The following is an 18,060-nucleotide window of genomic DNA, read 5'->3' as shown; positions in this document are numbered from 1 at the left end:
CTCCCAAAACCCGTACGTTTCTAAAAGCCTGATTCCTGACTGAATCCTTCATTGTGGAATGAAAACAAATTTAGGTGAATTAAAAAACAAACAAAAAAAACAACAAAACAAACAAAAAAAACCCCACAACACTAAAACCTTTCCACACACACACGCACACACACACACACCCACACACACACACGCACACACTGAAGGGCCATTTATTTTTGGACTGTGAGGAAGCCGGAGCAGAACATGCAAACTCAAACCGCAACATTTTTGCTGCAAGGCAACAGTGGCACCAACTACGCCAACATGTTGCCCCTGAGCGTAAATTAAAACCTTTAATTATTCATATTCTGGGATATTTAACTTTAATTCACAAAATACATTTATTACGGACAGGAAATGAGACCAGCATCGACTGAAATATAAAAGAGCAACGCATAAGACATATTATTTAAAAAAATATATATGTATATTTATTTTTAACTCAAATATCAAAAAATATTAATACTGTATTAGAAACGCATTTATTTGCGAGACAGCAATAAAAACCTTCCTGCTGCTGAAAAGCATTCTGCAGGTTTCCACTCACATTTGGAGAACGTATCTTTCTGAGTTTGGAGACCTTCATCACCATCATCCTAATCTTTAACTCATTTCACAGATTTTCAGTTCGTCCAGTTTATACTGGGTGAATAGAAAATTAACACTACTTTCACTCAAACACTCGTGGAAACAATAAAAGATTAATTTAAATCTAAATCTACCTGGAAGTCCAGCTGCAGTTTGGCACATGTTTTGTAGAAGAGATTTCATGCATGCTCCATTTATTTATGCTTTCTGTTGCGTGTGGTTTTAATTTCCATTTTATATTTATTGTTTTTGGTTGTTTTATTTATTTATTTTGGATATTTGAAATATCTGCAGCTCCAGTGTTAAGGGTTCTTTACAAAATTAAAGTTTATTGATCTTTGAGACGGTGGACTGGCATTGTTAAGCCATTATCATATTACTTGCAAATGGTCTCAGACGATAACGTGATCATTTATCACATTAATATCTGGGACAATTTATCATGGAGGGCTTATTCAGACATATTTTTCTCAAGATCTTACTGATCTAGATATATTTTACAATTATTAATTTTTAGTTTTCTGTAGAAAAAGTGCACAAATTGATTTATTTTGCCTTTATTTATCCAGGTGACTCAAAGAGAACCAATTCTAATTGATTTCAGATTTGTATCAGTAAAAACCATAAATAATTATTTAGCCCTTTTCCACCTGCTTCACAATTTATGTTGGTGAATCAATTAAAATCTCAATACATTGAGGGCACTTCTGCAAGGCACTGCACAAACTGTCACAAACACAGCTGACATTATTTCAGACTGCTGTCTAGCAGTGAAGATAGGATGGTGAACTTTTCATAAACTGTCTTGCCAAAGTTGTGGATAAAAAAACATCCGGTCCTACCAAGCGTGCTGTGTTGGGTTGAGCTGACAGGACTGAAACTATTCTGCACCGATATTAAGCCCCTGTCAAACAGAGGTAGTAATTTAGACAGAAAGCCACGAGTCTGCTGAACTATTTTTGTTCATTTTAAATTTAGACAGACTTTGCAGTGATTTTTTTTCATAACGGGACAAGTGATAAATGTGGGGATATGGAGCCTTGGGGAGACGGCAACATTTAGTGCACAGGAAACGCTCCGCGCCATCTGGTCTGTGCTTTATTTCTGTAATCGCTGCTCCCGTGTACAACAACAAGCCCTCAGCATGACGGTTCTTAAAGCAGGGCGACGTTTGGTTTTCTGACATCTTCCGACGCAGTACGGCTCAATCTAATAAAGGATGCAGCAAAGTATTTGCATATCACATGCTGCAGCTATCTGTTGATCATGAATGCAACTCACAACAACTCCAACTGAGACGCTGCCGCCGTGAAGGCTTTGGAGATGGTGCGCTCTACTTTGAGACGGCTCGGATGAAACGAGGATGCACCGCCAGAACACGAGCTACAAGCATATTCTTGTTTTCTTTCACTCACTTCACAAACTTTGGGTTCTGAATGGCTTGACAGATCGGGTTTGGAGATGAGCTTGGAATTCTGTTCTTTTGTTGCTTGACAAGGTGCAGGACAAAGTAGAAGAAACAGTCTCTCTTTTCTACTATCCTATCTGATAAAAACACATTTTTCTTTATTCTCTGCAACATTATGCATGTAGTACAGATGTTTAGCATTAAAGGACGAACAGGAGTCTATCTGTTAATGCTCTTGAGAAGGTTTAAAAATAAAACTACACTGAGGGAATATGCAACATAAACATGCCTCCTTATATCCAGAGCTCCTCTACGTGTTGAAATATCAAGTCACAAAAATTATTTCAGCATTTTCTACCTAAACTTTGTCGAATCTTGCCTAAATGAAATAAGTAAGAGGCAGATTTATAGTTGTGTGTCTGGAGGCTGCAGAGGATTTGTAAGGAGCCTCTAGAGCCAGAGAGCACATCCTCTTAAAACCAACTCTACATCACAGCTGAGGGAAACTCCTCAGGGTCTTTAAGAACTAAGACTGCTTGTTTATTTTAAACTTTAATCATCAGAAAACCTTTTTTAAGTACTCAAAACATTTATGTGCAGCATCTACGGTGTGCAGTGCAGGTTATGGCCTGTAGGAACCTTTAGCAGCGTCTAGGAGCCGAGCAGAACGAAGAACACCTCGTTCTTTAAACAGCTTCAGCTATGAGACACGTTCACCGTGTCCCAACAGCTTCTGGAGGCTAAAAGCTTTAATGAAGCTTTAATGAGAACACAACCCTACAGAGCGGAGAACCTCATGTTTCACTTTTCCACTCTACCTGATCGAAGGTGTTTTTTTTCCCCTCATGCTCCAAAGAAAGAATTAATCTAAGGAGTTAATACAAACAGGTGAAATGTAAGCGTTTATTAATGGACTGTTACATTTAACTCAACTAAATACTGGCTCAAATGAAGAAATATCTTAACGCTGCTTTAGGGAACCTGCATCCTAACTCTGTAAATGTATTATTTTTTTCAATAGAATAGGTTAAAGTAATGATGTTTTATGAGTTATGTTACCTTAACATCTGTTATGTTACCTTTTGAGTCAATTTCAAGTTTGGAACCAAGCTTGACAGCCAATGATGAATTAATTTTTTTAAAATACTTTAATCCTAGCCTAGTGTAAAATGATACACTAAGGTGACATACACAGTTTTGAAAGACAAATATAGGGGAATGTTTTCAAGGCAGAGTTTAATTTCTAAACGTGGTAGTGTCTTTACAACAATAAAAAAGTCAGAGTAATATGAGTTGAACAGCTCTGAACTTTTGTATTATTGGTCCAGATTGATCTCATCTGATAGAAAAACACAGGCTTCTTGTCAAAGGTCAGGATTTTAAGGTTGGAAAATGACACGTTTTGGATTTATTTACATGGTATTTAGTCTCGGCTTAAACTGATCCACATTTCGACTTCAAAAAACATTTACATGTGAATTAAGTATCTGCCTAATTTAGCTTAATTTTGGTGGAACCATTTTGTTGAGACGCATTTTCAACCAGCTCCCAGTTTTAATCTGTAAGGCAGACAATCCATCCAACTTAATACAGCTAACTTCAGTTACCCTGAGCTATCTCTGTGGTTAACGTCCTCCTTTCTGGAAAAGTCACTGAATGAGTAGTAATCCTAATTCAGCTACTGCTCTCATTAACTCTGTGTACTCAGTTTTTCTTTCCCGTCTTTTCTGAGTACCTTCTCTATGCTGTCTAATCCCCAGCTGACGGAGGCAGATCGACGTTCATACTTGACCTGGTTCTGTTGGAGGTTTCCTCTGATAAAGACAAGTCATTCTTTTCCACCTTTAACACATACTAGCTCAGTATGAGGGGTTGCTGCAAAGTCAGCGACTCAATAAATCGGAGCTCTTTTTCCCCATCATAAGTGTATAAAGTCAAACCCAATGTTATTCTCACCCTTTCAGATTAAGATTTCAATTTAGTTTCATTCAACCAAGAAGTTTGTTTCTGATAGGAAAAGATGAAGCCATCTCACAAAAGATAAAACAATTTAAAAGGAAGATTTGCTTTATTTACAGCTCAGAGTGAGAGAGGCCTGAATGAAGAAAAAAGTTTAAAATATATATATATTTTTTAAAAGCACAAGCAATTACAATAAATTATGAGTTGGGAAATAAAGTCTGACATAAAACTATGTTTTAGCATCAACGGACGCTCCAGCTTTATGATCTGAAAGAAAAAACCTAACTTAGAGGAGAAGATGAGGACTTTGATATCTTCACGGAAATCGTTAATATTTTCACAGAAGCCCTGAATTTCAGATACTGTTCATCTGCAGGAGTTTTTTTTTTTCCAAGTCTGACACTTTTTTTTCTACTGGGATTATCAACTTTCATATTTTTTTAAGTACACAGCATGCTCTCATGGTCATGGACAAGGATGGACAGAAAATGCATTAAAAAGGGTCAAAGACCAGGGAAAAGTTTCAGAAAGCATCATGAACTATAGATCCAGACCACTTCAAAACTTCTTGGAAACATAAAGCATAAAGCAACATGAAGTAGACACATGAAGAACCTTTTTATATTTGATTCATTCCTGTCATTTTTTGTTTTTATTCCTATTCATAAATCATTTTAATAGAAAACCTGCCATGGAGCAGAGAAAACGAAGCCAACACTGCTGTTTAACAATCATAAGCACTAAAACAAAACCCTCATGAATCACAGGCAGCCCAGCCAATGAAAGAAAAAAAACTAGAAATGCTCCAATCTGACTATAGAGCCAGGCTGAATATTTTTCAGATGAAAAGGGAACCAAACTGCGGCGGACAACTGGAACAACAATTGTGCACCGTAGAGGTTTTAATGTCAAAACAGCGGTCTGGCAAACTGACAACAGACAGCAGCCTGAGGCCCAGAGGCAGACTCCTTAGAAGTGCCTCCGTATTACCGCCTTCCCTGCAGCCGCGCTCTCAAACGCTTAAACAGTGTGCTGACTGAATTTCTCGAGTGTGACCTCCATGATGCTGTCACCCAGCGGTGACGCTGCTGTTTTCATACTTGATTGTTTCATTTCATCTGTTTGTCTCTGGCAGCAGCTCGACGGAGACCGGCTACTTTGTCACGTCCGTCATCGGTCACACAGGATCCGACTAATCACCATGCCAGGAATTAACTTTGTTTGTTGAAATGATGTGAGAATCAAGCCTGATGCCTGTTGGTCAGAAGCGTGAGCAGAAAAAGCCGTTTTCTTCCTAAAATAGCTGAGTGGTGTTGAATCGTGGCGAGCCCTGCGCCCCGCTGACTTACACACTGATTTATTCAGTCATTACTGTGACTGATCGGCCCTTCAAAACTCTCCTCTATTATCTCCAGATGGGATGACGAACCATATTTCATTCTGATTTGAGCCTTTACTGCGGTGATTCGGGGTAAAGACCACCTGCCTGTAACCCACAGAGGTACCTATCTCTGCCCCACAGCCACACACACACACGCACACACACTGCAGGTAATGAACGTTTCTTACCATTTTGGATGTCCAGGATATGATGTTTGTCTAACATCCAACCTCCCATGTTGGAGGCATCCAGCTCATAGCCCTGTATCACCGCCGTCCTCTTCTCCCACAGCACCACATCAAGGCAGGACTCGTATTCATATCCCACTGACACTGAAAATAATGGCAGGAGACGCCGACGGTGAGCTGGGCTGCAACCTTTTTACTTGACACTTATAGCAGCAATGAGGCTTGCAGCTCGGCAGACACTGAGCGCATGTTGTGGTTGTTTTATGTGTCCTCTGGCTCTTTGGCTGTGCACTTCTCCCCAGCTGGGTTGATTTTAGAAGACCTGTGGGGTTTCCGTATCTCACCTGCTCCGTTTGAATTTTATGTGCTCTCCTCTTATTTATCTTGTGTAAATGCAAATGAAGCAGAACGCAAACCTGTGTGTGAAGGCGGGGGTGAGTCTCTTTAACAATAAAGGCTCAAGCCGAGCCCGTTAAAGTAAACGTCATAATCACTGCCATGTTGTTAAAAACACGAGTGGTGCATGAAAATCCTTATCAAAATTCTTGATTTTTTGAGAGGGTTTTCTGTTTTTCAGGAAACTTTGAGAATCAGGGTTGAGCGGTGATATGGTATTAAGACACACCAGATTATTGTAAAAAGGCAGCTGTTTTACTTAACATCTTTAAAAACTGCTAACATTTACTTTTATTTGGTGAAGTTTATGTTCTGCAGTCATCTGTTGCTTGGTGAGACCGCCGGTTCTCTACTGGTTATTTTTAGTGGTTCCTGATTATTTGCAATATAGCAGATGACAGAAAACAAGTAAACAAGTCATTGCGGCTCCATCTTTGTTATTTTTCTCTCTAAGGTTGAAAGTTGAATTTGGGGAAAAAAACAAATGCCTTTTAAACATGTTCTATTTCAAGACTAGAATCATTTTAATGTTCTATCAAATACTTTAGATAAGAGCTACAGAAAAATCACATTTTTAAAGTAATTCAGAATCATATTTGTCAGCAAAATGTGTGAATAGCGAAGTGTGATGATACCCCAGGTGTGAAAATGTTTACTGGAAAATACTTCTTTAAAAGCTCACAACTGGTTTACCACAGCTGATGGAGTCAAAGCAGAGACTTTAGGTAAATTTCTGTTTTTTACGTTGAAGTTCATGCTTGTAAACTTTAAGTTCTTAGTCTGGGTGAAGAATTGGTTTTATCAGAAAAACTTGGTATTTATTGAAGTGGTAAAATAAAGAATGGATTGTTGCTTGATGCAATTTGAGTTCTTTGTTTCATATTAAACCTAAACAAAACCTATATTCAGATGTTATACTACATAACCATAACACAGCCAGCCCTGCAGATGGTGATGATTTAAAAAAAGACTTAATGTTACTGGAAAAGTATTCATTTCTCTAAAACAACCAATGTGTATAACATAAAACCCAGGATTACAATATTCACATATTAATGTGATGGTTGATTCGTATTCAACCATATTTAAAATAGTAATTTGGTTTAAAAAAACAGTTCCACATTATCTGTTTTCTACTTGCTCCATGCAGATTTTTTAAGGCCACTGCCTCATAGGCAATATTTTCATTCTTGCACAGCTGCTGAAATATCATACATGGAAAATAAACAAGTCAGCAGAAAAAGCGTCGGCCTTAAAAAAAAAAAAACGCCGCACGGAGGGATTTGAGGATTTCACACCAACTGCTACATCTTTATTGCTCATGGTAACCAAAGCAGTCCCTGGCCAAATAATCTTCAATTGAAAAACAAGTAAAATCAATCTCTGAAAGTTCAAGCGAGGTTCAGCGCCTGAGGGCGTCTGACAGCGAACTTCTGCTTGCACAACATCTTTAGTGGGCAGCTTCACAGCAGGAACTCACCCACAGCCTCTGCCAGGCCGAAGACCTTCTGATTGTAGGCGTCTGTTTTATCCCAGATGAAGGTGTAGGAGAGGTCGGGGAAGGCTGGGAAAGACTTCTGGAACTGACGGCCCATGACGGCCACCATCAGGTGGACTTTCATCAGGCCAAAAGGGAGGCGGTCCTGGGTCAGAAGCACCTTGAGGATGGGCTTGTAGCCAGCTGCCCTGGAGCTCAGGTAGACCAGGTTGAGGTCACTGCCTGGTATGGCCACTTGCTCATGAAGCACCTATGATTTTAATTAGCAGTGAGACTGGTGCCAAAAGCACAGTGTGAAGAGCAGATATTCAAAAAAAAACCTCACACACAGCTAACAGGAGCAATGGGAGTCTGTATTTAACTTAGAGAATGGCCCTAATTACAGTTTATAAAGTTACTGTGCAATCTGCAAACTTTGTGCAGATTACAGTGGTGTGCTAGAAAAATGGCTTCACCCCAAAGGCAGCAGATGAGTTCTTTAGTATCAGTAAGCAGAATAAAAATCAAATACTGTATGACTAATAACAGAAACTGTCTTTTTAGTGTGTCTCAGTTTGCACCTGAAGCAGCTATTATGCAAAAAAAAAAAAAAAAAACACACAGCAGTTTGCTTTTCTCAGCTGAAGCCTGGCACAGATAGATGCAGTCCCGACAGAGAAAGCAAAGGCTGCAGTCACATTTCGCAGCGAGGGATTTCTCTGAACCGGCCACAGACTAAACATATTAATCTGTGCTGCTGGGAGACAATTTATTGCTTTGTATTTGGGGAGATACTCTTCCATAAAGACCCAAAAGGCAGGCTGAAAGGCAGATCAGACCCTGTGTGAAATGAGCAAGACAAGCCGCTGTGAAACGAAGATAACGTAATCAAAACTGCAGCCTGCAATGCTTGGATCATTCCTGAGTGAAAATACAGCAGTCATTCAAAAGCAATCAGATATGAGGGGAATTTGAAATTGGCTATAAAAACAATGAGAGGTGATTCTTCTGAGTCACCTCGGCGCCGTCCGCTCACCTGGGTCTCAGGAATGATGGGGTTGTCCTCTGGGGACGTTTTGTAGAGGGTGGAAAGCGGCGAAGCCAGTATGTACGGGTTGGGCCTGACCAGGCCGGTCAGGTAGCAGCTGGGGATGTCGTTCTCTTCCCGCTTCATCACCACCGTGTCCATCACATGGAAGACGTTCCAGGGGAGCCACACGGTGCGCTGCAGCGTGGGGAACGGCGCTCGCTCATAACTCAGGGTCAGGCTGGCGCCGCCATTCGCCAAGAGGTCAAACCTTCACAGGACAGAAATATGTGGGAAACACTGAATACTACTGAACTGTATCTACTGTAAACTAGCTCATAGTTTCAATGATCCATCGAAATTATTTAAAATAACCTATTTGCAGTTCACAGACTTTTCTGTGGAAGATAAACTGAAATTCTGTATCTCGGTGCGATGCTACCTGACATGCTAAAGGCTGCAAAGCAACCATTCATTTTCCTTGCCCCTGATTGGCTGCATCTCCGAGAGCAGAGATACAGAAGACTGTTGATGTTTGATTCTGCTGCAGTGACAAGATGGTTTCCACTGTGCATATTAATGCATATTAAAGTGTATTTGTTGTTCAAATTATTAAAATACTTAAGACTGCCACTAAAATTACTGGCTATTTTAACAGTTCAAACATCAAATATACCATAAAATTCAGTAATACAAAGACTGGAGCAAAACTAAGCTCTTATGTAGAAACTAAGATCTACACTCTTCCTAAGAGCCAATCAGTGCCAGGGAAAATAAATGGCACTTCTCTTATTAGCATTATGTGCTAATAAGAGATACATTTAATTTTCAGAAATCCTTACTAGAGGTTTGTCCACATGTCTATGAAACTGCTTATATTGTAAATCAGTATTTTTCTAAGAGGCTGTACAATAAATTGAGCTAAATTAAATATTTTTTAGAATCATATTTTTTTCTTCTAAAGTGAGGGATTTGTGGAATAAATAAAGTGAAACCTAAGCACAGAATTTGGGTGAAAAAATCTTATTGGTTTGATTTCTGATGAGAGCTGTGGACAGAGAATCTTTTTTTCCAGACCACCAAAGCAGATAAACTTTTTTCAAACAAGTCCCAACCATTCAGCCTCCATTTAACATTCTCATTCACTGAATCTAATTTATTACTTCTGTTCAACCAGGCATGGCGGTGGCAGGAACGTTATGGCTGAATTTGGTTTGGAGGGAGGGCGTTGGGGGGGCGGAGTCTGGGGAGTTTCCTCTGGTGAACTGGTGTTAATTAGCTCGACGTTACTGAGGGAAAGTTACTGGTTTGGAAATGAAGGGCGAGTCTTTGAAGTGCTGCTCTATATAGTCGCTGAGCTTCACACCCAGGGGGCGCAGCATCTGTGTGGTGACATCGCATGCATTCTCATGCACAAAGACACACTTGCAGGTTTCAGTGCATATGCACTTCTCTCATGCACGCCACCCATACCCAGAGTGACACACACACACACACATACGCGCCAACAGCCAAGCTGTGCAGCTGACCTAAAACAGCTTCCTTCTCAAGCTCTCTCCTCTTTTGGGCAGTGGGGAGCTCACAGCTGCAAGAGGCCATGCTTTGATGCTGCCCCTCCACCCCTCCCTTCTTAACACACTGAGCGGATCTGTTGGCTAACCAAGTGTGATTATCCCCTACCATTTATCACGCTTCTTGTCAGAGAGTTACAGGGCGGAATATCTGAAGAAATCAGCTAATCCTCAGCCATACGGGGACCCAGGGACCGCGATTCATAACAGCAGCTGTACAACTCCCTGCCACTCAAAAAGCCTTTTTGTTCCACACTGGCAACACATAAACATGGCCTCTATGCGTTGAATTGGAACCAAAAGTCTGGTTCATAATTTTGACAAACGGTCGTGGGTGTCAGCGCTCCTCCCTCAGCCTTCCTGTGAGATATGCAACATACGCTTTCCTTGTATGTGTTTGCACTCCCATTATTAAGGACCTATCTGTGGTAATAGCAGGAGAAGGTCAGACAGTAATCCCATGTTTTACTACTCCGCGGGCAGATTGATTCTACCCTCGCTGATTCAATGCATTTTAAACAGCTCGCTTCAGAACGGCCTCCACCATGGTGGCATTTGCATGAGGAATTGTTCTAAGGCACAATGTGATGCTGTTGTTTTGGGAAGCTTTTTGCTCAACCACCAGGACACCTGTCCCACTGTTGGACGCCTTTTACTACGACGTGCAGCTCAACGAGAACCTCAGGAAAAGCATGACCTCGCCATTTCCTTACAAGCAGCACCTTTTGATGTTTGTGAAAACAGGGGATTGCTTACATGCCGTCCTGCCGTGTGATGGTGTAACCATAATGTGGGTAGTGCAGGAAAGACACGTTGACTCCAATCAGCGGCGTCCCGTCTCCCGTTAGGACCTGACCCCGGACGACCGATACCAAGCTGTGAAAGGAAACAAACAGAAAATGAGCTGAGCAAACAAGCGGCCGCTGCTTCACCACGGATCACAACAGCCACATGTTGGCCAGCGGCATGAAGAGAGAGGTATGATTCACTGACTGCTACCAACACACACACGTCAGCAGCTGCTAGTCATGAAAAAGCTGCCAGACAGAGTCACTGTGTCGGTTTATTGCTTTAAAAAGCCATAATTTATACAAATAAGAGCTTTTGTTAACATTTTGCGGTATCTTGCACTTCTATTGCAGCATTTATTATTCAAGAGAAAGCAAAGAAAGAAGCCTAGTTATGTATGAGTAAGCCTCCCTTCCTGACAGGTTGCAGCATACAACACCATTACAGCTCCTAGGGGTAGTCATCTCATTTATGGGGACATAACAGTGAATACAAATTCAATGAGCACAAATAGAGTTCATTTACAGATTCCATTTTTCTGATGTCTATGAATAATTTCATAAGGGTTTTCTATATGTTACACACAGAGCCTTGCAGAAGTATTCACATCTCTTGTTTACACTTTTTCTCAGTCGCAGCACAAACTTTGATGTTTTTGTTGAAGTTTTTTAGCAGTTAAGTAAAATATAACTGTGAACCTGGTTTTCAGGCTTTTAAACAAAAATCAAGCAAATCCGTCGTGCATTTTTAATGAGCTTTATTCAATAAGAAAACCGTCTCTTGCAGCAGCTACAGCTAGAAGGCTTTAGCAAGCTTTGAACATCTACAAATAAAAATCTTTTGCTTATTCATGAAAAAAATAGCTCAGTCAGACTGTATGGAGAGAGCCCCTGAAAATCATTGTTCAAGTTTTTTACAGGTTCATTAGATTTACAGATCTGGACTTTGACTGGGCCATTTTAACCTATGAATATGCTTTGATCTGAACCACTCCGCACGGTGGCTCTGTACGTTTAGTTTTTTTGTCCTGCTGGAACCTTTTTTTTCCAATCAAAAGCTCTTTTGAGTCTTTCCATTCCATCGATCAGATTCCTTGTCACTTCTGGAGAGGATACCCAAAGCATGATGCTGCCACCACCAGGTGTCATTATTAAGGTAAGTTCAGTGTCAGTGTTTTGGAGAGCATTGTTCTTGGATCAGGTTCTGCCTGTTAGAACATCAATTTAATAAAACATAATGTGCAGTGGAGCGGAAATCCCATTTTCACTCTTTTGTAGAGCAAATCTGCCCCGACACTGCAGGGCAACCGGCCCCACACCGGTTTTTCTATGATGCCAGGATAGAACACAAAGATAGCAAAGTCCAGATGACAGAACTCTGTTACAGAATAGTGTGAATGTTTGTTGTGTTGTTGATTTATGCGCTGAATCGGCTCTGCAACACATTAAGGTAAAGGTTAATGATGCATCGGTCAATTGGCCAGTGATCAATATTGGCCAATTTCTTTCCTTGATCGGCTTTGACCATTGATCTGAAGGTCAAATACTGAAAAATCTGATTTTCTTTCCCCAGCTCATTAAATCAAAACAAAAAATTCCCACTATTTTCAGTTCATAAATGCATCATCAAACACGTTCTTTAATGGACTTTTTGTTTTTGACTTCAGTAACTATTACATAAAGGTTACAGGCTTGTGCTTTGATGTATCCAAACAGATAATTTCTAAGGTGGATTTAAAACATGTACCTCCGTCAGTAACATTCTTCCTCTTCTATTGCTATAATTAAAACAGAATTCACAGAAACGTCTTTGTCATAATCCTTAGAAAGAAAAATTAAAATGGGTACGACAGACAGAGAAAACTTGAAAAGCCTGATTGGTGTGTCTCCAGTGAAGGTGAAACCTGAGATGTATAACAACAGAACAAGATTGGCAGTTAGATGCTCAGACGGCAATGCAACGTCTGTGTGGTTAATGAAAGCAAAAAATAGAGTCTGACAATGAATATTCTTATTGGTCCGATGCTGCAGAAGGAAAATGTTTCTCTGAATTGCATCTGAAAGAACGGTGACTCACATGATTATTGAGAGAAGAATGTTTGGTCTTAAAAAGCTTCTTTTTCCTGTGTCATACCAGAGATTCATGGCAGGAGGCTTTAAAAATATCAGTGGTAATACTCATGATGACAGATATTACATCGACAAGAACAGTGTTACAAGCTCTTCGGCTCTGTTACAGATACACTCTTGATGTAAGAAGCCAAAATGCTTGTTGGCTGACGTGTCAAGAGACACTTTATAGCAATTCAGAACAACGAAATACAACGCCGGAGGCAAAGTGTCGCAAAAGACAAAAACAACAAGGGTTCCTAAAAGGAAAAGCACTGCTGCAAAACAAAGGAGGATAACCAAGAAAAGGTTTAGAAAGGTGAACTCAGAAGTGAAGATGTGAAAGAAAGACACAATTTATATTCAGAAAACACAAAATGTTCAGCCCTGAAAATGTCAAAATATGAAGGTTTCCTGTTTTGAAAAAAAATGTCCTATTTTCAAATAAGCACAAGAGATTTCTCTAAAAAAACATTTTCAACGAGTACTTTTGCCAACATCCACACCCTGGGGTTGCTTTGTACAGCCCACCTCCCACTGCTGACCAAACATGAATGCCTCTGGAGCAGATTGGGGGGTTAAATACTTCACTTCAGGACACCACAGTGGTAGTTAGTCTTCTGTATGGGAGGGCATTATTCATTCACCAGCCCCTCTCATGTTATTCCTGCTGGTAAATGGATTTGCTTCTGGTCAAAAAGCTTTCCACCAGCAGTTTCTTTTTTCCCCACTTTCACCTGGAAAAAAAAAAAAAAACCTGTATTTTTTTTTTTCCTTTTTTTTATGCATTTGCTTTATAAATCACAGACGCAGAAGATTCATACATGATTTAAGCACCTGGTATCCTTGACCATTTTTCAACATGACTGCGAGGCCTTCAGGTAGAACTTGTATAACACCGATTCTTATTCCTAAATTCATGCTTGTGGGGTAATTTGTTAGGTCTGACCTGCGTTTGAAGGTAAAACGGAGCCAGACAATGTAATATTTCTCCATCAACATTTACTCATTTGCCATATCAGAACTGCAGAGGGGAATTTTAAAGGCGTTCCTGCTGCATTTGTCATTGGTGAGTAAAAAGTGCTCATTTGGCCGCTTTATCTGCAGGTCATTACATATATGAGACAGGAATGATCAACAGCATGAGCCCCTCTCTTATTTCTCTCCTCGCATGACTGTGTGCTGTCGTTTCTTTGCTGTTTTTTTAAAAAAAGAAAAGAAAACAAAAAAAAGACCACTTAAGGGCTCCAGCAAAGGCTCCCTCGTTCTTCCCCGTGTCTCTATTAATCTTTGGAGAGGCAGACGGATGATGCGAGAACTGAAGCCCATAAACAAACGCAAAGCAACACCACCTGCTGAAACTCCAGAAATGAATCATAAAGTACATGCATTCTTATCTGTCACTGTCCCACACTGGCTGCAGAAAAACACCATCTGAAAACCCAGTGGGAGACTTGTGTGGGGACATGCGATACGGCTGGGGAACCATTGTGGAGGAGAAGGTTGGGACGGGAGGGAGAGGGGAGGGGGGCGCTACACCACAACACATGTTTATTCTCTCTGCTGTGCAAGAGACAAGTTTACTGCCGCGTTCTGAAACCAGACCGCACACTGGAACCGGCTCCCCTTCTGTCAGATCACACAGCGGCTTTTTGGAAGAAAATAGAAGGAGACGAATGACCTCTAAGTATTTCCAATTTCTCTTCTGTCCCACATCAAGCACTCTGTGACTAACAGTCGCCGCTGCCGAGGAAAGTCTTCTTTATCGCCATTGTTGCAGAGATTCAGACGCTTCTTTATGAAGCAAACTTCACTTCATGACAAGAAATGTTATCAAAAAGAGCTTTGAAACAAACGAACACCACTAAGTTTTACTTTTAGCGTTAAGAGGCATTCATGCATAAAGTTGAGTTTTTCCACAGCAGTGATAATGTGGGGAAAAAAAATATTTAATTGTCACATTTAGCAGCAAGCATGTTTGCAGAGCTAGTAGAATTCAGTTTTTCACAATAAAGCTGACTTTGGAGAAAAGATAAAAAGAAAAATGAAATTTTTGAGAAATAGAGCTAATGCCGCAGCCAGACATGAAATCGACAGTAAGCTCAAGACAATGAGGATGAGGATTACTGAGAACCCAGCTGAGGGGAATTGCCTCATTCTATATTTTCAGTAAAGCACGCTATTTACATAAGGATTACTTTAAACTGTTGGATGAAATAATCCCAAAGCCTTCAGCACACAGTTGGTAATCATTTTCCTCTCCATCAGTCCCCCAAAAACTTGTTTCTGTGCAAATGTGAACGCAATCAGTTCCTGTTTAATTAAGAAAAAAAAAACCTGCTTCACACCTTGAACCACAAATTATATTATTTTCTGTCCGTTACAGCAAACATTTCAATCAATTCCTTTAACTTTGACAAACATGACAGTGAGGGTCCAAATTCAAGGTGAATATAAATATGTATGCATATAAAAGTGGTTCAAATTAAAATCACATGTGTATAAAATACACAATAAATAAATGCTAGATAATTAAATAACCAATTAAATAGAAACTAAGAAATTAATAAAAAGATATTTGAACATATAAATAAATAAATTGCTAGATAATAAAATAATAATAAATAGCCTTGCATTTAACAAATAGTAAAATAGTTGTGAATAGTAAAAATATTTATTCAACATATTTAAGTAAATGAATGAATACATAAATAAAAAACAAATGTTTAAATGAGCAAATTACCTTGCACAAGGCCGTCAGAGACAGGCTGATGAAAACATGAATATCATTTCTTTTGTCCTTCTTGTAATGTAAGCAACAAAAAACCTTCACTTTGATTATGATTTATAAACTAAAGCAAAAAAACTCGACACTACAATGGAAACTGTGTCGACTTGCACACAATGAAGCCCACATGTGGACTTTTGATACATTTTTCATACAGAGATAACTAACGGAATAAGGTTCTGGTTGCGTTTGATGTTCTTTTGTTGGAGGAACAGTTTCAAGCGAGCAACGCCTTCTCACTAATATCAAAGATTGTTTCTTGTGTCTAAGAGTTGCAGCTTCAGATCTACAAATCTGTGATGGTTGCCCCACTGATGATAAAATATGTATATAAAGATTTCTAAAACTGTTATCTGGCACATTGCACAGTTTTTTTTTTCTTCTTGATGTATAAAATATTCTTGTTCACTTAAAGCAAGCAAAGGGTGTCCCAACCTTTAGCCAAGGGGGCCATAATTAAAGTGCTTGGGGGCAATGTTTGTTAATAATGCCTTTTCCCCCCATTTTTAACTAATAAAATAAACTATTTTAATGCAACAATAAAAGTAGCCTGACTCCAGTACCTGAATGAAGCCTGAGTTGGGTAACCAAACCTACGATGGTCTTGAGTCGTGTTTTTCTGCCATAAGGACTGCTTAAACAGAGAACAAGCTACTCCTGAGTTACTTGTCACTTCTGGCAGCTAAACTGCTGTAAACAAACTCGTCATCTTGACTCCAAAGACAAATACGTGTGACACTTGTGACGGTTCGACTGCACAACCGCAGGTGCCTTCCTCACACAGGTAATTAGAGAGCAAACAGCCAGCATGAGCCAAATAATTAAGCAGGTGTCGGTGGCGCGTAAAGCTGCTTACCTGCTGTTGAAAGGGTTATCCCCGGGTATCACATGGCTGCCACTGGGGCCGATCAGGAAGCTGACCCGGTCATAAAAACTTTTAGACGAGGGCTGGGTGGTGGCGGCGGCACCGGCGGTGGCACTCTGGCCCTGGCCGGCAACGGCGGCCGGGTCAGCAGAACCGCGACAGTAGGTCTGACCCTGGCAGGAGATCTGAGCGCAGCAGTCAGGATCCATGCAGTCAACAAGGCCATCTGAGAGAAAAACACCAAGGAGACAGAGGGGACAGGCAGAGTTGATGACCTGGAAAAATCTGGGCTGAAAACCTCTGATGCTGCTCTGAGTGCTGATGACTTTTTAGATGAACTTCAAGTAAGAGCAGAGATGCTGACTTGACACAAAGTAAATCTTTTAAAGTATCCCTGAGGAATTGTGAAAGTTCTGGGGCTTGAAATCGGGCAAATAAGCGTCTCATTGGAAATCCAGCCTGTGGAGCATTTATACCATAATCTCAACCTCTCTTTCTAATTGATCTACTTTATATTTTAGAGCAGGCTGCTTAACAATCTGCACTGCTGCTGCTGCATTTGCATATTCTTCTCACTGATGTTTTATGTATGATTGATTTGTTTTGTTTGTTTTCTGTGCCACTAAGGAGCCGGATCAAAAGTCGTTTTCCTGTCTGGTGCAATAACGGTTCCCGGTTAAGTTCTTTCTTCTCAGACGATTTGTACTCTACGTTCGCTTCTTCCTACCTCCCTCGTTATCCTTGCCGTCGGAGCAGAGCGTCTCCGTGGCGACGTCGCAGCCGAGGCCTCTCCATCCGGACTGACAGATGCAGTGCCAGACGTTCTGATCCAGGACGCACCTCCCGTTGTTGTTGCACAACCCGGGGCAGCCGTCTGTCAAAGCATCACGGCCGAGCGGATGAGGGAGAGAAGGAGAGAGGAGAGGGAAGGAGTGAGGAGACAAGAGCAGAAGAGGGCACGTGAGAGTGGAAACGGGGGAAGAGGAGGGGTAAAAATGATAGAAGACAGAAGTGAGTGAACATACAGAACGATACACCTCTGACGGGACTGGGGATGGGGGAGGGGGGTGTGAGAAGTTACGGTCGTTTCACATGAGTCGAAGGGGCAACGACTGAGAAAAGTGAAATATAAAAGAGTAAAGAGGGTGAAATCTTTCACCTGCTGTTAGTAGAATAATGGGAGTGAGAGAAAAACTGAGGTTTTTTAGATAGATTCCACCTGAATCAGTTGCATAACTATTATTAATTATGATAATATATTTTGGTTTATGATTGTCTGGTTTAAAAATGTACACAGAGTTCCTGCACATTTTTATATATAAACCTACTTTTCAAACATATTGTCTATAATTATCTGAGCTGTTTTCAAATTTAAAAACTTCTCTATGAATAGAATATAATTCTACAGTGGATGGATGGATGGATGGATGGATGGATGGATGGATGGATGGATGGATGGATGGATGGATGGATGGATGG

At 40.5% G+C, this 18,060-nt stretch overlaps 1 protein-coding gene across 6 annotated transcripts in view; it reads right to left on the bottom strand.

The window, feature by feature from the left end:
- The window catches only part of LOC103471835 (teneurin-3), a 190,344-nt gene that overhangs the window by 37,734 nt on the left and 134,550 nt on the right, over nt 1-18,060 (bottom strand). For all 6 annotated transcript variants that reach the window (XM_008421052.2, XM_008421055.2, XM_008421051.2 and 3 more), the window contains 6 exons: nt 17,309-17,455; nt 16,573-16,807; nt 10,788-10,907; nt 8,470-8,731; nt 7,437-7,704; nt 5,561-5,704 (listed from right to left, as the gene is read on the bottom strand). In XM_008421052.2, coding sequence (XP_008419274.1) covers nt 5,561-5,704; nt 7,437-7,704; nt 8,470-8,731; nt 10,788-10,907; nt 16,573-16,807; nt 17,309-17,455 — 1,176 coding nt within the window. The remainder of the gene's footprint in view (nt 1-5,560; nt 5,705-7,436; nt 7,705-8,469; nt 8,732-10,787; nt 10,908-16,572; nt 16,808-17,308; nt 17,456-18,060) is intronic.

Source organism: Poecilia reticulata, linkage group LG10, assembly GCF_000633615.1.
Source record: "Poecilia reticulata strain Guanapo linkage group LG10, Guppy_female_1.0+MT, whole genome shotgun sequence".
NCBI lineage: Eukaryota > Metazoa > Chordata > Actinopteri > Cyprinodontiformes > Poeciliidae > Poecilia > Poecilia reticulata.
This window is presented reverse-complemented; position numbering and strand designations above follow the sequence as displayed.